We start from the raw sequence: 23,152 nt of genomic DNA on the forward strand, positions 1-23,152 counted from the left end.
TCTCTCACCCTTGACCTCTGGTGACCCCACTATCCTCCGCAGAGTCACTGTCATCATCGGTTTCTCACATATCCTTCTACAGACGTTTTTTGAACATACAAGCCGATAATGTACATATTTCTTTCTGTTTTTACCCATCTTGCACAAATAGTGGCAAAAAGATCCTGCGCTCTTTGCTTAATCTTATTCATTTAACAAAATATCTAGGAGATCACCTTATATCAGCACATCTAGACACCCTCACTCTTCTGCACGAGGCTCATGGCCTCAGTTATCTAGACAGACAGGGCATTATCTTCTGCAGGGCATTTTGATTATTTTCAAGCTTCTGCTTCCACAAACGCTGCTGCCATGAACGACCTTGAACACGTTGCACAAGGACAAGTATGTTCACAGGATCAAGTTCCGGGAGTGGAAGTGCTAAGGCAGCGAGTATTATTAGCACTTGCAATTTTGATGATTATCTCCAAACTGCCCTCCATATGAGTGACACCAGCTGACCTTTCCAGCAACAGGTAAGTGAGGGCAAACCTTCAGAAAGCCACAGACGAGTGGGAACCAGGGCCTGCTCTGGTACGTAACGACCCCAAGAGGTAGGGACCGGTCTGGTTACGGGCCCTTCTGGGCAGGGGGACTCTGTGAGAGCCTGCGTCTTCAGACTGACGGTCTCCTCGGGGACAGGCCCAGACCATCCTTCTGACTTGGTTTCTTACTATGTGCTGCACCCTAAGACCCCAAATGCACATGACCCTGCACCGGGGCTTCAGTGTGAGCCTGTATCCTGGAGATGGAACCAAACGCGCTCTGGACTCTGAGAGGGGCACCTGGTGAAGAACTCTCCCAGGATACCAGCCTCACCCAAACACCTTTAAAAAGAGAGATGGACAATTTACAAAAAAGAGATAAAAAACGGTGAAAACACAAAAGGGGAGACAGAGGCGAGCTGCAATTTCACTCATACCTGATGCTAATGGAACGCACGTTCACGTCTTTGAAAGTTGGCAACTTGCAGGTTCACACGTAGGGCTAACCGCATGTTTGCTCTCCCACTTCATCACTGCCCACCACCATCCTCACATCTCTCTGCTGATAAGCCTAGATCCCACAGTTCAGTGCCTGCCTGACTTTGCAATCCCATGGACTGCAGCCCACCAGGCTCTTCTGTCCAAGGGATTCTCCAGGCAAGAGCACTGGAGTGGGTTGCCTGCCCTTCTCCATAGTTCACAGAGTCACTCCCTTTACACATACCCTCAACTCCTTCCCCCTGGCAAAGCCCATCCTGGTTACATGCAACCCTCCCCCTTCCCCAGCCCAGGACCAGACTGGCAGAACATGGCTGGGGAAGAGCACGCAACCGTCCTGAGGGGCCTCACTATCAACACACAACTCAAGTGGGCTCTTACATTTCTTACAAATCCCCTAGGTTTCTCCCGGTCACTCCATCTTCCACTCTCCAAGAACACCGTTTACATCAATTCCTCGCTCCTTAAATCTCTGACAGCCTCTCTCCCCCTTATTCCTAGATGACAGCCTTGCCTATTTTTCACTGAGAAGACAGGCACGGTTAGAAGATTACTACCCAACCTCTCTGCAGAGTCTAGCCTACCTAAATCTGTAGCATTTCAGAGTCAGCCTTCCAGCCTATTAAAATGAGAGCGCTGAGCCTGATTCTACGGAACGCCACCCCTTCCCCTGGTGCCCCGATGCCACCCCCTCTTCCCTGCTTGAGGGCTTTGCTCTCGCAAGTTAGCCTCCCTCACCTCTCCTGGATCCCCCCACCAGCCTGGAAACATGCACTTCCAAAAAGAGTAAGCTCCACAAGGGCAGAACTGACTTTGCCTGCCCTGACCGCTGCTGTAGCCTCAGGGCCTAAAAAGGTTTTCGACACATGGCAGGTTCTAAATTAGCACGTGTTAAATGAATAAATGGGACAAATATGTAGAGACGCATAGGGAAAGCTGTTCATGGAAGCATAGAGCAAAAAAGCAGAAAGAACATAAAGGGCCACTGATAAATCACAGAATAGCCACGCTGCACCAGCCAAACCTGGCCCACTGCCAGGCGCCAGGTATGACCCATGAGCTAGGGATGGATTTACACTCTTAAATGGCGGAGAAAAACACAGGAGATTAATATCTTACGGCACATGAAAATGATAGGAAGTCCACAGAGTGAGCTGGAACACAGCCAGGCCCTCGTTTACACCAAGTGTTGGCAAACTTATTCTGTAAGGGGCCAGATGATAGCTATTTCTGGCTTTCTGGGCCTTGTGGTCTCCATGGGAACTGCTCAGCTCTGCAGCATGGTGCAAAAGCCGCCACAGAGGGTGTGTAGAGTTGTATTTATTGATGTGGGAAAATTTTCCATAATATACAGTTAAATGAAAAAAGCAGATTTCAAAATAGTATATGTCATATAATGCTTAAAAAAAAAGATTCCAACTTCCCTGGTGGTCCAGCGGCTAAGACTCCACGCTCCCAATGCAGGGGGCCCGGGTTCAATCCCTGGTCAGGGATCTAGATCTCACATGCTGCAGCTCAAGTTCCTGCACGCTGTCACTAAGATCAGAGATCCTGCCTGCCACAACTAAGACCTAATGCAGCCAAATAAACAAGTAATTTAAAAAGTAATTAAATTTTTAAAAAATTTACATATAGAAAAATCTGAAGGATGAGACATAAGCATTTCTGCCCACGACTATTTAACAAGCACAGAGAAGACCCTGCATGGGAGGCATAGGACGGCTGCCCTCAAATGGCCTGTGAGCCAGAATCCAGGAACCTCTCGCCACTCACTCGCCCACTTATTCGTCCATCATTCAAACCACAGCTCATCTGTTCATCATTCAAACCTGGAAAGTCAGACAGGGCCCATCTCTGTGGCTTCAGCCATGCACAGGAGAGCACGACCGTGGAGCTCAGAATCAAGGAAACACAACATTCAATTATTCACCCATTCATCAGTCAACAAATACAAGTATTCGGGCCCACTGTGCACTGGCCAGACACAGCAGATGCCACAACAAACTAGAGGGTTTCTGTGCTTCCAGGAGCCTACTGTATTTCAGCAGGAAATACACGTGCCCAAGGCTTCCTTTCCTGAGTATAAAGGAAATAGAGCCTCTCATCGGCCACTCTTCCAATGGAAAAAGAAAAGAAAACAGCCTAGATGGACAGATAGCAAAATGTAAAAACAGTGCATATCTCTCTGGACAAAAAGAATACACTGATAAAAGGAATATACTAGTTTATAAAGTATTTTTATATGTTTCCATACTTTGTTTAAAATTTCATAAATATATACTCCATTTATAACCATTACAAAAAAAAAATACAATGTCCATTTTTAGGGGTAGGGGTCAGTAGTGGGAATCTGTTAACAAGCGCCTGGAACTCAGGTCCACAGTTCAGGAGTTCACCATCGTCACTGAATCAAATAACCAAGAGAAGGGTTTGTAACCTGCATGAACTATAAAATCCAGCGATAGGGCCATCTCCTAACTAAGTAATGTCTTCTTAAATTATGTCTCAGGAATGTTGACAAGTCTAGGAACTCCACATTATACAGTCAGGAGGCCCTGAAGCCAGGAAAAACATTGCTGGTCAGTGTGCCTTCCCTTTAAGACAGAACACTAGAGAAGCCAGTCTCTTACCTCTTGTACTTCTCAAGAAGATGTTTCGCTTGCTCTTCAGCAAAGAGAACCCCAGCAGGGCAGTCTGGGAAATCATCCGGGACATTAGGCGACCTTTTATACTGAGAATGCACTAAGGTTTCTTTTAACCCTCCAACTCTTGCACCTCGATAGATCTAGAAGAAATCCCAGAAAGATTCTGTCATTTGTATGGGGAAAGTGGGAAACCTAAATACCCATCACAAAGAGAAAGAATAAATACACTGAGGACTTACTCTACAATGAGTTACCATACAATAGTGAAAATGAATGACTTAGAGCTTCATCAATCATTACGGAAAAAAAAAAATCTCAATGTTGAGTGAACAGAGCAAGTAAAAACATGTCAAGTTTAGCTATTTTTTTAATTTATTTTATTAAAGGATAATTGCTTTATAGAATTTTGTTGCTTTCTGTCAAACCTCAACCTGAATCAGCTATAGGTATACATATATCCCCTCCCTTTTGAACCTCCCTCCCATCTCTGTCCCCATCCCACCCCTCTAGGTTGATACAGAGCCCCTGTTTGAGTTTCTTAGCCATACAGCAAATTCCCGTTGGCTATCTATTTTACATATGGTAATGTAAGTTTCCACGTTACAAATTTAGCTACTTTAGTTTGGGATACATACACACACAATTAATAAAACTATAAAAACGTGCATGATAGCAACAAACACCAATAGGGCCAGTGATTCCTTTGGAAGGAGAGAAGGAAATGGGATTGGAGAGGGATAGAGTGCTTCTAATGACCCTTTTATGTCTTCTTTCTTAAGCTGGATGGTATCCAAGTGTCACTTTCTGTATACTTGAAACAGCTCGTAAGTTTAAAGTTATCTTTAAAAATAACCCCACTCCTAAATGATTAAATATCTTCTGTACTATGCGTAAGGACTGAAATTAATTGCCTGCATGAATCCAACAGTCCTACATGTCCTTTATGTTCTCAAAGTAATTATTTAAACTAACCAGGAAAACTCAAACACACATTAGATTTTTAAGAAAATTTTTAGCTGCAGTTAATAAATGGATCCACACAAAAAACAACTGTATTATACACATCTATAAAAATAAAATACTTTGTTTTTAAACTACAACAAATTTCAAGTAAAAAAAAACCCAAAAAACCTCGTTTGTTGCCACTACTATTCAAAAATCAGGCCACTTTTAAAACCTCAAAAGTTCATCAAATGTCCGCACAACTCTTATTAAGGAACCTGGCTCCAGGGACTTTATGAAATTATCTCGTATCCAAGATGATAGCTCAAAGGGCAGAAAACTAGCACTCAATTTCTAGGCCCTGCATTAAGTCAGGAACATTTTCAGCACTTGGCACTCCCTAAGAGCGTACCTTGAATGTTGTAACTGTTACTTACAAATGGAATCCAGAACGCCATGCCCCAGCCCTTTGGGAGCAGGATATCCCAGCCGCTTCCCCAGCCTCGTTGCTCATGACCCGTCACTTTTCCTGGTTGTTGAATCAAAAGTATAGGAACCTTGGATTCATGGGGACCTAAAAAAAGTTGTGACCCGGGCACCAGCAATTCACTCCTCTTCCGGTTTAAATCCTAGAGTGGAAGAAAATAATTCAAGACAAACAACTCTAGTCTTCTGGGAGATCCTACTGGGTCTCTCTATAAGCAGCTTTAGAAAGTTAAACACTCTTTTAGGAAGAAAACATTCTCAGTAAATAAACGTGAGCCATTTTTAAGTACAGAGTACTCCTCCCAGGAGTAGCACCTCCATAGAAGTGCTTTGGTAGAAAATGCCACATTGTCTTAAATTTGGTCTAGAATATACTAGATGATTCAATGTTCTAAAACAATATACATTCATTCTGCTCTTTCTTATATCAGGATTAATCTTATATTTTAACACTCTTACATTTACTTTGGTTAAGATTGGTGGTCATGGAGTAAAGGAGGTATGAATAATTAACAACTTCTCAAGGGAAGCAAGTCGGATAATACTCCAGCTCTTTGAGAAAATTTCTCATCAGGTCTTAAAACAGAAGGTGCTACAAATTATCTGTCAGGTGGACTGGAGGGAGTGGGTAACAACACCCTTTCAGATTTTTCTTGCCAGCTGTCAAAGGAGATGAGCAGGTAGGAGAAGCCTGCCACTCGACTGAGAAGACTACAGCAGAGACCACCTCCACCAGCTACAGAGTTTAACTCATGAACACCCTTCATGCATGACCAAATCTTGGGTCTCCTTTTTTTAACCCTTAGTCATCCCAAAGTATCTATGTCTATAGCCCCAGTGTTTCCTCCTGAGACAGATACCTGTCTCCTGGACATCTGCTCCTGGGACAGCCCAAGGCCTCTCAAACCCGGTTTACCTGAGATTGAACTCATCTTCCCCACTGTTTCACTCTCTTCCTGAAGGACACACAGTTCTCACATCTCATTCACTCATTCATTCATCCTTTCAAATATTTACTGTTCATTCATTTACTCGTTCATTCAAATATTTCCTGAGCACTTGTGCTACACCAGGCACTTTGCTAGCACTTGGCAAGATAGGAGCGACAAGTCAGACCTGGCTCTGGCTCTCTTTCAGCTGAGCTCTTAAATCCAAGCGAGACTGCTGGAAGCTAACCCACAGGCTTCTCCTTTCTCACGTCCCATCTCAGAGTCTTGTCAGTTTTACTTCCCAGGTGTATGTTCCAAACCCCAGCCCCTCCACTCCAGCCGCACTGCCACACTTCAGGCCCCCACCGTGCCATTTGGACTATTTTAAGGACCTCTTTCAAGGCCATCCAACCACGCATCCTCTCTCCAGCTCCTCGGGCCGCCTTTTCCCCATCCCTAGTCTCCACACTGCCAGAGTGAAATCTAATCATGTCATGGCCGAGTTTAAAACCTTCAATGGCCCCTAGTCTTCAGTCTAAATCCAAGGATGCCTCAAGATCTTTTACCCCTGATCCCCGTCTTAATCTCTTCAGTTCCATCTCCTGCCTCACCCTTAACTCCAAGATGCTGATCTGCTTGGAGATTCCTGAACAGGTCATCCTGGTTTTGGCCTGGGCCCTAGCCCTTCCTCTCAACTCAGACAATCCATTCTCCATTGTAGCCTTGGCTCCTGGCCCCTGGCCCCAAGAAGTCTGGTTAACTCCGACCATCCACCTAAGAGTTAGCTCAAACATCAGCTCCTCCACCTGGGAAGCTTCCCCCAATTTCCCTAGTCCGGGCTCAGTACCCATTCTTTGGGCTTCCTTCATACTCTGTACTTCTTCAACTGTATCCTAGGCATTTGCCCCATCACTGAATACAATACCTGGTGCTGGCAGGAGCTCAATCATTGTGAGATTACAGACAGAAAACATATAAGGGGAAAAAAATAATGAATGAAAAACATATTTAAACCATAAGATTATCATTTTTAAGAAAAAGTCTTTGTATTAATCTTTTCTAGAGATTATTCTTCTCTAAAACAGAAAAGAGAATCATTGTTTATATCATTAAGTACAGGGATCAAAAGTCTAAAAATAAAAGGAAGTCTATAGGCGTCTATAAAGTATGAAATAACTTTCATGGTCTCTAGAGTGATGAATTGCAACCTGTTTTCATGACTTTACCATTAGTTACCTGATCCGAGATTTTATTCTCTGTGACACTCTTACAGATATCTTGGTTCCAGAGAAAGCTATGTGAACACTCCACCGGCACACCCTCCAGAAGCAGCTGTCTAACTTTCTCATTATCTAAGAGGGAAAAGAAACAGCCTTAAACCACATTCTTTAATTTAGGTCAGTAAGGGTCAAATTCTAAACGATGCTAGGGGACCTTCTATTAGAGGAAAATATTCTACAGGCATTTACTTCTCTAGAGGAATTTATTTACTTGAATAGAAACTGTAATTCTTACAGTTGGTTTCATAACCTGTGAAACAGTACAGACTCCTAAACTTACTTGACATTTATTTTTAGTGTATAAGATGCAAATATTACATTAAATTGCCTTGAAATAACTGCCTGATTCCACAGGGAAGATTATTCTAGGCATCACTGCAGAGGCAAAGAACCACTTCTTGATCATATGCTCTGATTGCACAAGTTATACTTTAACTACAGGCTTCAGGGCTCTTTATATCATCCCTGACCCAAAAGTCCTGAGCTAAGAGATACCATCCTTTTTTTCTGTCCTTTTATTTCAAGTCTCTAATGACCCTATTTTTATTGAACTGAGTGAATTCCCCTTCTGTAAAATGTATTGCTCTCATTCTTTTCAAATGAATATATTTTCTGTGAACTATGTTGTTTCATCCCTTTAAACGAGCCACACCGGCCAAAAAGTACTCCAGCGGGGAAGGCGGGGCGGGGGATCGTTTCAGTTATAAACATGCATATTAACAGAAGAGATATCCTATAGGAAATTATTTAAACACCAGGGGGAAAAACGTCTTTCAGATTTTATTTTGTTGTACTGAAGAATTAGAAGAAAAAAAAGAAAAAAAAAATCAGACAATTCATGAGTTTAGGCTAAGGTCCTAAAATGCCAACACAAAAGATTACTCAATAGAACATACCCACATGAGTCTGATGGCTGAAAGAAAAAAAAAAAGTTGGAAGTGACTCTGCAGTTGTGATGCAGTGAGACTGTGAGATTGGTGGTCAAGACGGTTCAGAAGGCCCTGAACTCACTTCCTCACGTGGGCACAGCACAATCACAACTGTTTACAGAGCAACTACGTACGAGAACATCTTGAAGACCAGCAGAAAAGACTTCCTACGGCTAAAGAAAATAAGGAACTGGAGAGGAAAGGTAGAAACCTGGTATAGTCAAGCCACACACTCCCCAGGGTAGGCGGATGGGGTAGGCGACCCACAGAAAACAGGAGGAGAATCACAATTGCAGAGTGTTCCCAAAAGAGCAAAGGGCCCAAGCTCCACATCAGGTTCCCTAGCCCGGGGGAGCTGTATGGAGAGGACGAGCTCATAGAACAACTGGCTTTGAAGGCCAGTGGGCTTGACTACAGGACAGCTGGAGGACTTCAGGAAACACAGACCCCACTCTGAAAGGGTGCACACAAAATCTACATGCTCCAAGAACCAGAACCGAGGACGTAGTCTGAAAAGAGCCTTTACTTGCTGATTTTAAAGCTTCCCAGAAACGCAGGAGGCAACTGGGAGTCCTCCTGGGGACACCGACCTGGCAAGGATGTGGAGGGAAGGGAATCCTCATACACTGTTGGTCGGAATGTCAACTGGTGCAGCCAATATGTAAAACAGAAGGGAGCTTCCTCAAAAAAACCAAAAATCAAACTACTACACAATCCAGCAATTCTGTTTTGGGGGACATTTTCAAAGAAAATAAAAACACTAAATTGAAAAGATATGTGCATCCCTATCCTCACTGCATCATTATTTACAATAGCCAAAGTATGGAAGCAACCTAAGGGTCCATCAACAGATGAACAGTTAAAGCATATGTGGTATATATACAATGGAATTCTACTCAGCCACAAAAAAAGAATGAAATTTTGCCATTTCCAACAACATGAATGGACTTGGAGGATATTATGCTAAGTGAAATAAGCCAGACAGAGAAAATCAAATACCAGATGATATCACTAGTATGCGGAATCTAAAAAATTAAGACAGAAACAGAGTCATAGATACAGAGAACAAACTGGTGGTTGCCAGAGGGGAGATCTGTGGAGGGATGAATGAAATAGTTGAGAGAGATTAAAAGACACGAACTTCCAGTTAAAAAATAAGTAAGTCGTGGGGATGCAATGTACAGGACTGAGGATATAGCCAATGATATTGAAATAAATCTTTATGATGACAGATGGTAACTAGACTTATCTTGGTTATCATTTTGTAATGTTTTTTCAAGATAAACTTTAATTTTCTCTGAACTGATTTATATTAGGATCATACCACTCTAATGGCAGAAAGTGAAGAGGAACTAAAGAGCCTCTTGATGCGGGTGAAAGAAGAGAGTGAAAAAGCTGGCTTGAAACTCAACATTCAATAAACTTAAGATCATGGCATCCAGTCCCATCACTTCATGGCAAATAGAAGGGGAAAAAGTGAAAACAGTGACAGATTTTATTTTCTTGGGCTCCAAAGTCACTGCAGACGGTGACTACAGCCATGAAGTTAAAACATGCTTGCTCCTTGGAAAAAGGCTATGACAAACCTAGACAGCATGTTCAAAAACAGAGACATCACTTTGCTGACAAAGGTTTGTATAGTCAAAGCTATGGTTTTTCCAGTAGTCACGTATGGATGTAAGAGTTGGACCATAAAGAAGGGTGAACGCCGAAGAACTGATGCTTTTGAACTGTGGTGCTGGAGAAGACTCCTGAGAGTTCCCTAGACAGCAAGGAGATCAAACTAGTCAATCCTAAAGGAAATCAACATTGAATATTTCTTGAAAGGACTTATGCTGAAGCTGAACTTCCAATACTTTGGCTACCTGATGCGAAGAGCCAATTCATTGGAAAAGATCCTGATGCTGGGAAAGACTGAAGGCAGGAGCAGAAGTGGGTGGCAGAGAATAAGATGGTTGGATGGTATCATTGACTTAATGGACATGAGTTTGAGCAAAGTCTAGGAGATAGTGAAGGACTGGAAAGCCTGGCGTGCTGCAGCCCATGGGGTTGCAGAGTTGAACACAACTTAGCAAATGAACAGTGAAAGCCTTCGAAAGAATTTAATACATAACTGCCTTTTCCCAAAACTGGTACAGACACTATGGAGAACAGTATGAAGATTCCTTAAAAAACTAAAAATAGAGCTACAATAAGATCCGACAATCCCATTCCTGAGCATATATCCAAAGAAAATCATAATTCAAACAGATACATGCACCCCAATGTTACTGCAGCACTATTTACAATACCTAAGATATGCAAGCAACCTAAACGTCCATCAACAGATAAAGAAGATTTGGTACATATATAAAGGGAATATTACTCGGCCATCAAAAAGAACAAATTAATGCCATTTACGACAACATGGATCAACCTAGGTACAGTCATACTAAGTGAAGTAAGACAGAGAAAGACAAATATTATATGATATAGCTTATATGTGAAATCAAAAAAAAGGCCACAAAAGGACTTATCTACAAAACAGAAGTAGTTACGAATGTAGAAAATAAATTTATGGTTATGGGGTTGGGGGGAAAGAGGGGAGGAATAAATTGGGAGACTGGGATTGTCACATACACACTACTGTATATAAAATAGATAACTAATATGGACCTACTGTATAGCAAAGGGTACTCTACGCAATACTCAGTAATGGCCTATATGGGGAAAGAATCTTAAAAACAATGGATGTACGTGTATGTATGTGGCGTGCTGCAGTCCACGGGGTCGCAAAGAGTCAGGCACGACTGAGCAACTGAACTGAACGTATATGGATAACAAATTCACTTTGCCATACACCTGAAACTAATATAATATTGTAAATCTATACCCCAATAGGAATTTTAAAAAATTATTTGAAAAAAGGATTTGAGGCAGCCAAACTAAGTAGAGTTTAACTGCAATTCTGAGATCATTCTGACAGTCAACAGTTATCAGTGTAGTAGATGCTCTAACTTTTACAGTTGTACCCAACCATACTGCTGTTAAAAAAGAAAAGAAAGAGCCAGCAATTCATCAATTAAAGTGTTGCTGCTGCTGCTGCTGAATCGATTCAGTCATGTCCGACTCTGTGCGACCCCATAGACGGCAGCCTACCAGGCTCTTCCGTCCCTGGGATTCTCCAGGCAAGAACACTGGAGTGGGTTGCCATTTCCTTCTCCAACTCGTGAAAGTGAAGTTGCTCAGTCGTGTCTGACTCTTCACGACCCCATGGACTGCAGCCCACCAGGCTCCTCCACCCATGGGATTTTCCAGGCAAGAGTACTGGAGTGGGTTGCCATTGCCTTCTCCAGATTAAAGTGTTAGACTCTCTAATTAACTAACTTACCTATGTATCTTAAACTCTTTCAGCCAATCCACCTTTCATGTTAAGGTTCTGGCAGAGTACTGTACTGCCCCCTTAATAAGCTATCTATCTACTTGTGAAGGTTAAAAAAAAAACAAATCTCAAGTTGTTACTACACACACCAGTATCTTTTCGACAGACTGATTTTAATTATTCTTCCAATTAACTGGGCTTAAATGACAGTAAACACAGTGAGGCATTATCACAGTTGTGCAGGTCAGACTAAGATTTTAGCCAGCCCCCACCCACCCCCAACCTTGTCACCCCGAAGAAACCCCCACAGGCCACGCTACTGAGTCTAAGCCGAGACCTCTTACCCTTCAGCACCTGGGATGGCCTTGCCAGGATTCGAACCTGGGTCATCTGTATGGTCAGACAGAGGCTTCCAAAGAGCACAAGACCAGCTTCGGGTGCGGGTCCCTTCCTCACAATTAAAATTCTGAAAAGCCAGGCATTTTCAGAGAACCCCGTTTGCAGAGGCAGGTTATTACTAGATATTGAAAATAGAGAACTCAGCGGAAAAAATGAACATGAAGATCAGGCTACACGTTTACAGCTAAAGATACTTCCTGATATACCATTTCCTTTTATCATGATCACCTTAAAAAGGTAGGCAGGTAAAAAGAGGGCCTGAAATTTTCTACAGATAAAGTTACTGCAGAAGTTGTCACTGACAGAATTCTTCTAATGGGACTGACTAGTCAGAACAGTTGTTAAGGAAAACCAGGGTTGTCTCAGGAACTTTACCTTGGCATTTTTCTGGATTGGGCAAAACTTTGGACCTCTTTTGAGGCAGATTTATTCGTGGGTCACCAACCGTCAGTCCCAGAATAGTACCTGCTGGAATTTCTGCTGGTGATGTTATCCCTTTAGCAACAAAACAAGACGCAAACAGGAAGTTATTCACAAATACATATTTTGCTTTCATTTTCAAATGTTTCTAATGAAATTTTCATCTTGGGCTGATTTTGTAAAGATACACATTCCCTTTTATCTTCCCAATGATACTTTCAGAGAATAAATTAACATTCATAAAGAGTGAAGTTTCTTACCAAAAACATTAACATAACAGGTCATTTTACAACATGAACATGTATGTTCCTATCAATAACTACAGGAGCTTTACACACAAATGCAATCATGTGCGGGTAAGTAAGATTTCAGTTTAGTAGCTAAAACATTTAGTAGCTAAAGCATTTCAGTATATGCTTTTACCTACAACAGAATACCAGTTATTTATTTAAAGTTCTAACATCTCATTCGTGCTTCTTGCTGTATTTTAACAGTTTCAAAGTAAAAAGCACCACTACATTTAGGTAGCTCAGCTGCGAGATGCTCTTTTAACCCAGTTCCCACTCCTCCCTTCTTTCCCAGTACAACCCAGTGTTCCCCTGTATGCATGCTGAGTGCTAAGTTACTTCAGTTGTGTCCGATCCTTTGTGACCCTATGGACTGTAGCCCGCCAGGCTCCTCTGTCCAGGGGATTCTCCAGGGAAGAATCCTGCAATGGTTGCCGTGCCCTCCTCCAGGGGATCTTCCCAACCCAGGGATTGAACCCACATCTCTCACGTCTCCTGCACTGGCAGGCGGGTTCTTTAGTGCTAGCGCCACCTGGGAAGCCCCATTCCAGCGTATACCTCCCAACAATTCAAAAACGGCTTCTTGTCTGCGATGAAGGGAAACACTATCAGGATTCTTGCAGGTTTCAATCCACCAACGGTGAGGTGTCTTCTCTGTGTCCTCTCCCTCCTAGAAAACAACAACTCCTGTTCACCAGACAAACAGTGGATCAGCTAATAATTTTGGTTAAAACGTTTGTGCTATTGGCCTCCGTCCTTGCATCCTCGTTTCTTAGAATGAATGTTTCTGGAGAGGAACCAGGGCAATTGTCACATCAGACTAACGACTCTTCTAATCAAAGACAAGGACGTAGGACTGTACTTCTCTCAAGATTTCATATACTAAAAAGAATATCTGCGGTTTTCTGAGAGACTACCTAACTTACCACACGCCTGTAGTCTCTGGAGCACAGAGCCAACATGAGAGACCTTGCTCCTTGCTCTTCTCCCAGTACTACCAACCTCATCGCCAGACTAAGCAATAAAACTTTCCCACTGAAGAAAAACCAAAACAAAACCCCTTTTGAAGAAATCTTCAGCAAAGGAAGACATTACTACTATAGTATTTCTAGAAATTTCAAGAAATACTGTATTTTACTTGCCTTTTTTTCTGAACAGAACTAGGGCCTGAGGTCTCAAACAGCACTTCGAGTACCATATGCATGCCCGGGAAGAGAACTTTACAGCTGCGGTTCATACCAAAGTTTGCTGAAGGGGGATGTTCCCCTAAGAGTCTAACCTATAATATTAATACACTGAGCCCTTTACCTCACAGAAACTCAGGTAGCACGTGGTTCAAAGTACAGACCCTGGAACCAAACTTTGCAGGTTCGAATCCTCCCTCTGCAAGTTACTAGCTAACGTGGAATGCCTAGTCAGCGCCAGGCACTGCCCTAAGCCTGGGGCACAGAGTCAAGAAGAGGACTGCCCCGAGCCTGCCAGCAGGAAGCTCAGAGTCTTGAGACACAGACCTCACAAAGACATGCGAACAAATCTAGACGTAAAAACTGAGGAATGGAGCAAGACGGAATGAAAACAACAGCAAGGATTTAATTGAACTTGGAGGTCAGGAAGGAATTCTAGAAGAAAATGATATAGATGTTGAAACCTTTAGACTCAGCCAAGAAGAGGGGTAGAGACAGAAAATTCAGACAGTCTCAAAGGAACGTGAGATCTGACACATTCTAGAACCTGGAACCACTGGAAGAAGACGGTGTGGCTGAAGTGCCGAACATGAGAAGAGATAAGGCCAGACAGGCATGGAGGCACAAGATTACCAGTCAAATTAAGGGCTTTGGATTTTTTTTCTCACATACAATGAGAAGCTATCCAAAAGCTTTTAATCAGGAAGTAGCTCGATGAGCATAAATTGTTAAAATGGGACTACCCTAGTGGTCTAGTGGTTAAGAGTCCGCTTGCCAATGCAGGGGACATGGGTTCGATCCCTGGTCTAGGAAGATCCCACATGCCTTGGAGCAACTAAGCCTGTGCACCACAACTATTGAAGCCTACGTGCTCGAGAGCCCGTGCTCTGCAATGAGAGAAGTCACTGCAACGACAAGTCTTTGCACTGCAACTAGAGAAAAAGCCCGCATAGTAACAAGGCCCAGTGCAGCCAAAAATAAAAAATTAATTAACTTAAAAAAAGAAAAGAAAATTACACTTCACTTTCCTTTAAAAAAAAAAAAACAAACCAAAAATTGCTAAAATATCACTTTGCCTCCTATGTGGACAAAGGAGCAAAAAATGGGAACAATGAATGAAAGTTGAGAAGCTGCTTCAGGACCCAGGCCAGAGACGACAGTGGTTGAGACTAGTGTGGAAACAGTGAAGAGAGAGAGGTCGCCTTTGGTTTTTAAAGTTTATCTGTCTTCCAACAGGTCAAACTCTGATCGGCTCTATCACCATATCAGACATGTCCAATCTGCGAGAAGCATGGACACTGAGGCACTGATACAGGAAAACAGACCAAATCTGAACCCCAAGTGTTCACATGTGAGTCTGATTCCTCATCTACTCTCTACTCTCCAGACCTGTGCAATCAGCATGGTGGCCACTTGACACAGAGAGCTGTGAATTTACCTGTTAATCACTAAAATAAGTACAAGTACCAATCCACTTCCTCGGTCACATGAGCCACTCAGTAGCTACCTGGGGCTGGTGGCTCCCGTACTGGACAGCACAAGGAAACAGCATCCTTGCAGAAAGTTCTACTGAACAGAGGTACATGTCACACATTGCTCTCAACCTGCTAGAGACCATCCTGAAAACGAACCCCAGAGAATGTGCATCACACAAATACAAACAAAAAAACCTGGCATATACTTTCAGGGATTTTAGGGGCAGCTCCCTGTTACCTACTTACCTATGGTGCAGAAGTTAAGACCCTTTAAAAAATTCAGAAGCTGCAGGAGCAGTCTGTATTTAAATGAGAACTAATCAGTTTACTTGCTACATTCACTTAGATTTGCTATTCTAGAAGTGAAAGATAGAGTCTTTGATAATAAGCATAACTAGGCAAACAAACACATATAAGCTATGGCCACAAATGCTGCCAAATTATATGTTGCTGCTGCTAAGTCGTTTCAGTCATGACCGACTCTGTGCGATCCCATAGACGGCAGCCCACTAAGGCTCCTCTGTCCCTGGGATTCTCCAGGCAAGAATACTGGAGTGGGTTGCCATTGCCTTCTCCGAAGTTATATGTTAGGTTTTGCAAATTTGCTAAGAAGGACCTGACCAGAATAAAGCAACGCAATCAGGTTTACTCTTACGGAGTGGACGGAAGCAGCTTTGAGCGCCTCAGTTAAGATGCAGTGAGAAAGAGGACCGATCAGCCGGAATCTGTTCATCTCCATAGTCAAATCACTGAAAGAAAGAGAAGGGCTTTATACTTCATGTAATGTCTGCCTCACTGACAGAAACAGAGCACGCCTTCACTGAAAACGTTCAGTAGGTTCAGAGTAGGTTCAGCCCATACCGGATCACGATGCCTGTGGCTGGAGAGAGCCAAGAATATGGCTGCAGTGGATCTCTAGTTCCATCACCAGTGACTTTTTTAACTGGTTGAGCGTTTTCCCCATCATCTTTCCGTTTTCTTTTCTTGCTGACTTTTTCTTCAGGCAGGTCAATCTGGCTTTTCTCTTGAGACGGTGTCAGAAGGGGATCTGGGATCTGTACAGTTGCCTTGGTAGGTTCCATACACTGACACACTGCTTTTATCTCCTCTAAGATATCCTAAGGACACATTCAAACATTTTAAACTCTGAATTTAAATACAAGTTTAAGTTGGCTTAGTTTATTTTTTCTACCTGTAAAAATTTATATTCTTATCTCACACAAATGAAGCTAAATTTAAAATCGTCAAAAAGCTTTTTTGATTCCTCTGAAAAGCTTTTTTGATTCCTCTGAGTAGTGCTTGACACATAGAACAAAAAAAGAACTCCTAAATGTCCAAGATTCATGAAAACAACATGACTACTCTGACCAATTTTTTTTTTTAACTAGTTTAAAGATGAATTTGGAGAAAATTTATAGTCTACTGTATAAAAGCAATGAGTGTGCTAACAGAGGGAAGCTAAGCTAAACGCAGTATTAAAAAATTGTCAGAATTACTCAAAACAGATTCTCATCATCAAACTGGCTCCAACAAGCACATGAATGCCAATGAGCCAGTTAAGGACAATGGAAGCACGAGTCCAACGCACCATTTCAAGCCATTTGCGTAAGACTGGTTTCATCTCTACTCCTACTCAGGGCTTACCAAAACTCAGGCCAAGATTTGCTTCACTTATTAATACTAACATAACTATCCTCCCTATATTCCATTACCAAGCAGTCAGTCAAACTTTCACACTATTTAAATTTCTGTAGCACTCATTTCTTACAGTAATCAAGAATACAGTGACTGAGTGATGAGAAATAATGTCAAGGATTATACCTGTTTAAGAGCTGGATGAAGCCAGATCCACAACTGCCTGCTCTCAGAAGTATCACCAGGGGTCCCCTGGGCCTTCCACATAAATGTCACAGGACCCAGCATTTCTAGGGGATACTTATTTGCCCGGTAAAGCATGACACTCCCTTGGCACTTTCCAGACAAACAGTGGACTGCGGCAAAAGTCAATCCTGACATAAACAAAAACAAAATTCCAAGATCATTTACTGTCTATCTTCATAAAAGATGAGGTTTTAGTTTTGGTCATTGCTTAGATCAAACCCTGGCACATGATAAGTTCTCAATAAAAATTTATTGAGAAAATGATTTAATGAATTTTGAGTTTCTTCCTATCTAGATTTACTGCACCAGAATAATGGTTCTCTCATTTTATACTGAGTATGTTAGAAATGATTTAAAAGCTACCCCAAGCTTTCCTTACATGAATATACTCGTTAGGAATAAGAACTATCTCCGTAAAGCCTGTTTAAATGCCAAAATGCTTACTGCTACTGCTAAGTCAGTTCAGTCGTGTCTGACTCTGTGCAACCCCATAGACAGCAGCCCACCAGGCTCCCCCGTCCCTGGGATTCTCCAGGCAAGAACACTGGAGTGGGTTAGGGTTAGCTTACAGCAGACACTTGTTCATGAAATGAACACATATACAGACTTGAACAGGACTCAGCTTTGAAACAAGTTTACCTGTGTCTATGCTACACATTGAAGAAAGTGCTTTTAGTATTTCTTCCTCTTTGCCCTCCAACTCCAAACAGCAGTAGTAGGATAAATCCTGTAAAAAGAGGGAGATACAATTAAATACTTGAATTTCTATTTAAAATGTAAGTGGTAGTATCTTACTTTTCAGAAAGGAGATATGTGTTTTATCCTATATTCACAGATAAGTTCCAAGTGGTATGTAAAAACTATTGCCTTTAAGGATTATCCCTCCCCCAAATCTACCTAAAGTGAAAAATCAAAGTAGAATAAGCAAGACTGTAATAAATTCAGCAAAATCATGTTAAGGATGCTCACTTTGGTTAGCTAATTTAGGGCTTTAGGATTATTCAACACTCAGCCTAAAGACACATGAGACAATTTATCACATATTTCTCCCCTGCTCAGTCTCTCTCTTTTGTTTGTTTAATATTTATTTGGTGGCTCTGGATCTTAGCTGTTGACATGAAGGATCTAGTTTCCTGACCAGGGATCAAACCCAAGTCCCCTGCACTGAGAGATGGAGCCTTAGCTACTGGACCACGAGGGAAGCCCCATCCCCTGCTCAGTATTAACCATGATATCCAACTTTGACTAAGCAATGTACAAGGAAAAATGCGAGTAATGAGAATAAAGCCTTATCAATTTAAATAGGATGAAGAGAGCTCAGACTGAGCTAATAAAATCAATTATGTTAAAGACATAATAATGGTTAATAGTTACTGAAAGGTTACTGAGTGACAGCGTGGGGATAACTCCTTACTGGACTGTCATTTAATCTTCCCAACACCTGATGATCAGATGCCAGCATTAACTTATTTGCCGGGTGAGGACATTGAGACAGAGACTGCTACTTGAACAGTCATATCATCAGAAAGTGGAGAAGCTGGCATTCGAGTCAGGCTCACTGACCCCCGAGCTAACCCCTCTGCCACGGGTCCGGTAAGCAAATCTAGTACACACGGAGACTAAAATGCAAAGTACAGCAAAGGCTCCAGCAAACCCACGTTCATCTGTGCTGACAGAAATCTCCCAGCAACAGCGATCCACTCCCAGCTGTCAGTGGCAGATGAACCCCACTCGAGTGTGTACAACTGGCTGACAGCAGAGAATGAGGGTTAAGAGCATGGAACTCTGGAGCCAGACTGCTGCTGCTGCGCTGCTGGGTCACTTCAGTCGTGTCTGACTCTGTGTGACCCCAGAGACGGCAGCCACCAGTCTCCCCCGTCCCCAGGATTCTCCAGGCAAGAACACTGGAGTGGGTTGCCATTTCCTTCTCCTGGAGCCAGACTACCTGGGCTCAAATCCAAGCTGCACCACTCGTTAGTTGTATGGCTGTGGGTAAACTGCCCAACTTCTCTGTACTTCAGCTTCCTCATTTGTAAAATGGAAATAATAGTAAACATTTACCCCATACTGTTGCTATAAGGATTAAGTGAGTAAACATATGTAAAGTACTAAAACAGACATTAAGAATTCAAAAATATTTATTACTAGCTATTATTTTTATTACTTAGGGCTGATGTAAAGAAACTATGGGATAACCTCAGCAAAAATTCTGCCCCAAATGAGAAGTAACTAGGTCTGCCTTAAAATCTGAGCAATGGTAGTGAAGAAAGCATGGGCCAGGGGAGTCAGCTTCCAAGAGCTAGGTAGGTCACCAACAAGCTGTGTGGCCCTAGGCAAGTCACTTGATCACTCCAAATCCCAGTTCTGCAATGTAAAATGAAGAATTTGACTCTAATCCATGATTTCTGCTATTCAGTCTTCAAATCAGAGGCTCTTAAGAGGTCCCTATATTTTACTTTATACCCATTAGGATGGCAATTATCAAAAAAAACCCCCAAAAAACAGAAAACACCAAGTTTTGGTGAGGATGTGGAGAAACTGCTGATGGGCATGTAAAATGGTAGAGCTTCTATGGAAAATAGTACGATGGTTCCTCAAAAATTTAAACCAAGAACTACCACATGATCCAGCAGTTCCACTCCTGGGCATGTACCCAAAAGAACTGAAAGCAAAGAACTGAAGGGATGTTTGTACACCATGTCCACAGCAGCATTATTCATGACAGCCAAGAAGTGGAGACCACCCAAGAGTGGATCAGCGTTGATGGATGAATGGATAAACACAACATGGCATAAAATACAGCGGAATATCATTCAGCCTTAAAAATGAGGGAAATTCTGACACATGATACAACATGGACGAACCTTGAAGACATCATGCTGACGGAAATAAGCCAGTCTCAAAAATACAAGTATTATATGATTCTACTTATGTGAGCCACCTATAGTGGTCAAATTTATAAAGATGAAAAGTAGAATGGTAGCTGACAGAGACCGGGGCGAGACAGGAATGGGGATTTAGTGTTTAATGGATGCGGGATTTCAGCTTGAGAAGACGAACACGTCCCAGAGATGAATGGTAATGACAGTCACACAACAATGTGAATATACGTAAGACCTAAGCAATAAGTACCATGCAAGTGCAGACTTAAAAATACAATGGCAAATCTGACGTTATGTCTTTTTTACCACAGATTTTTTTCAGGTTCCTGTATTGATTATTCTGCTATATTGCTCTCAAGAGGTATCAGAGGATGCTAATACTAAGAGCTTTCTAAAGCTGGACAAGGCCATCCTGCCATTGAAAGGCCCTCTGCAAAGAACAGATTGCTAAGGGAAGTCGCTCAGTCATGTCCAACTCTTTGCGACCCTATGGACTGGGGTCTTTTGCGACTACCAGGATCCTCAGTCCATGGGATTTTCCAGGCAAGAATACTGGAGTGGGTTGCCATTTCCTTCTCCAGGGGATCTTCCCGACCCAGGGATCGAACCCGGGTCTCCCGCATTGTAGGCAGACGCTTTACCGTCTGAGCCACCAGGGAAACCACAGACTGCTAAACATGTACTGAAAAAGAAGAAGCGATTTCATGCGGAGCTGGGGGGACTGGGGCAGGCTGCTGGGGTGGGGGAGCTAGGACAGCCAAGACAGACAAAGACTATTACACAGCTCTAAAATCAGCTCTAAAATCAACTGTCCTCTCAAAGATGTTAAAACACTCTTCCCAGCGGAGACGGTTCTCAAATATCTATGGTGGCAAATGACTGCTAAATGAATCAATGCTGAATCAACCTGGAGCATGACCAACAAGACCCCATGGGCTCTGGTTTCTTATTTCTCCAGAACTACTCTCACCCTAATGTTAGCCCTGCTCTCTCTCACTCTCTTCGTCTTTGTCACAGTGCGTTTATTTCAATCCTTCCCTATCTGGCTGCCTTCTGCCTTCCCCACTCTGGCAATTTCTTATCCCTTAAAGCTCGGCTCAAATATCACTTGCATGGGGAAGCACTCCTCTTCCCGTTATGAATACTCATAGTATTGCACAGTTTTCCCTTATAACAAAACTGAATTTTAGGCTAATTATCTGATTGTCAGTCTCCCGGCAAAACTTTAGGCTGCTTCAACTCCAGCATCTAGCAAAATGGTTCTCGCCCAGTAATTATTTCTAAAATACATCATATTAGATAGAACTCTTCTAAAGGGGTGGGGAAGAGTCTAAACAGCAACAGAGGGGAGCACCCTGAGCGGCCGCCGGCTTCAGAAGCCTACCTGGAGGAGGCAGCGGCTCGTCATGGCCCGGTAGCAGGCTCTGTGGCTCTTGACTGTCGGCCTCTCCCCCAGGCAGTAGCCCCACCTCTTGACCATGTGAAACCGCTTCGCGTGCCAGATGTGAGTTTCCAGCCATTTGTTCTTCTTTTGTCTCCGGTTAAATTCCAGTATGCGGTTTATGTGACATCGTCGAGCTTTATGGCACTTATTTTTTGAGTGTTCTTTTTTCTGATGAACTGCTTTCTCTGCCTGTAGTTTCAAGAAGACAGGCAGATCCCCTTTTGTGACCATCTCAAAACAAAGTTAAGTGTTAGGAATTCAAACAGCTAATTTTAGGGGAAGTGAAATACCTTACGGACTCCATTAGTTTGTGCAATTTTTTAATTGGTGATTTTTTCCAACGAAAGTAGAGGAGGTCACAGAAAGAATGAAGATTTTAGGAAAAGGCAAACCTAGGAAGGAAGCTCAGTTCTATCACTCACGAACTGGGCAAACTTTGGGGCCTGGGAAGATTAGAATATTTACAAACTGTTCAACATAGTAAGTCAAACTGATGTGTGGCTATCAATATCAGACAGCAATAAAGAATAAATGCTAGCTCTTCGTTGTTGTCTTTCTATAGTTTTTTTAACCTCTAAGATCATAATTAAACCCAAAACTAAGGACCAAAAATATAAAAGTGGGAAAAACCTACACAATTCATACCACTTTAAGTACTGAAAGACAAAGGCTAAATGCTATCATGAGGAAACAGACTTCTCATGAAATCTAGAAAGTACCAAATTCCTGTTTAGTTTTCACTCTTCCTCTCTTCCATAGCTAAGCTAAACTTCTGTGGGAAAAACTCTTCTCCATTAGTGTGTGGGCCCCTTAAGAAGATTTTACCTTAATAGACTCTAACCCCACCACCAGCTTCATGCCAGTACCTAGAAGGCACTTGATAAACAAATTTTGAATCAATTAATGAAGACATAAGGTGCTTAGACAATCATAGAATGACCAAACCAAGAATTTTGGTAAAGCCAAAAACAACAGGACTTGAACAAAAATTAAATCCAAGTTCAAGTTTTCAATTTTAAAAAGGACAAAAGGCAATCTTTTAACCTTTCAGCTCTAGATTGGTCACATTCCAAAGTGCAGAGCTAAATTACTTATCTAGTAAGAAGGTCTAAATTTATTTTAAATCTGACTGGGGAATACCAACTGTTTAACATCATAGAGAGAGGTTGCAAATGCTATATTTAAAAGTAGCTATAATATCCAGCAGCCTGCTAATTTGGGTGGTATGGGGTAAAGCGGGGAAAGGTAATGATAAACCAAAAAATATGCAAAATGAGTATGTTGTTTCTTAGTTTTCATTTTAATAAATTCTATCAGGCTAATACTTCTCAATTTCTTTAAAGAACTACTAACCTAAACATTTACATTAAGGGATTCTCATACCTCTTTCTGGGCAATCTCCCGTAACCGCCGAGGAAGGCGTTTGACATTGTGGCTCATGGCTCTTCGTCTCATGTGCCGTGGCAGAGTCTGGAAAACCAGCGAATTAGAAGATGTCTGGGTCACTGCTTTCAACATGGCACTGATTTCAGCAGCTCGGGCTTGAGCAAAAGTAGAAGCTGTTGAAGGAAATAGCAATGCCATTT

General features: G+C 42.3%; 1 protein-coding gene across 1 annotated transcript in view; it reads right to left on the minus strand.

The window, feature by feature from the left end:
* Nucleotides 1-23,152, minus strand: part of POP1 (POP1 homolog, ribonuclease P/MRP subunit) — a 35,082-nt gene that overhangs the window by 2,715 nt on the left and 9,215 nt on the right. Inside the window, exons 4-14 of the mRNA XM_061439287.1 lie at nucleotides 22,950-23,125; nucleotides 21,507-21,755; nucleotides 17,880-17,967; nucleotides 17,181-17,368; nucleotides 16,221-16,477; nucleotides 16,015-16,108; nucleotides 13,259-13,370; nucleotides 12,369-12,488; nucleotides 7,261-7,376; nucleotides 5,047-5,238; nucleotides 3,653-3,807 (exon numbers count right to left, since the gene is read on the minus strand). Of these exons, the coding sequence (XP_061295271.1) occupies nucleotides 3,653-3,807; nucleotides 5,047-5,238; nucleotides 7,261-7,376; nucleotides 12,369-12,488; nucleotides 13,259-13,370; nucleotides 16,015-16,108; nucleotides 16,221-16,477; nucleotides 17,181-17,368; nucleotides 17,880-17,967; nucleotides 21,507-21,755; nucleotides 22,950-23,125 (1,747 nt within the window). The remainder of the gene's footprint in view (nucleotides 1-3,652; nucleotides 3,808-5,046; nucleotides 5,239-7,260; nucleotides 7,377-12,368; nucleotides 12,489-13,258; nucleotides 13,371-16,014; nucleotides 16,109-16,220; nucleotides 16,478-17,180; nucleotides 17,369-17,879; nucleotides 17,968-21,506; nucleotides 21,756-22,949; nucleotides 23,126-23,152) is intronic.

This window comes from Bos javanicus, chromosome 14 (genome assembly GCF_032452875.1).
Source record: "Bos javanicus breed banteng chromosome 14, ARS-OSU_banteng_1.0, whole genome shotgun sequence".
Taxonomy (NCBI): domain Eukaryota; kingdom Metazoa; phylum Chordata; class Mammalia; order Artiodactyla; family Bovidae; genus Bos; species Bos javanicus.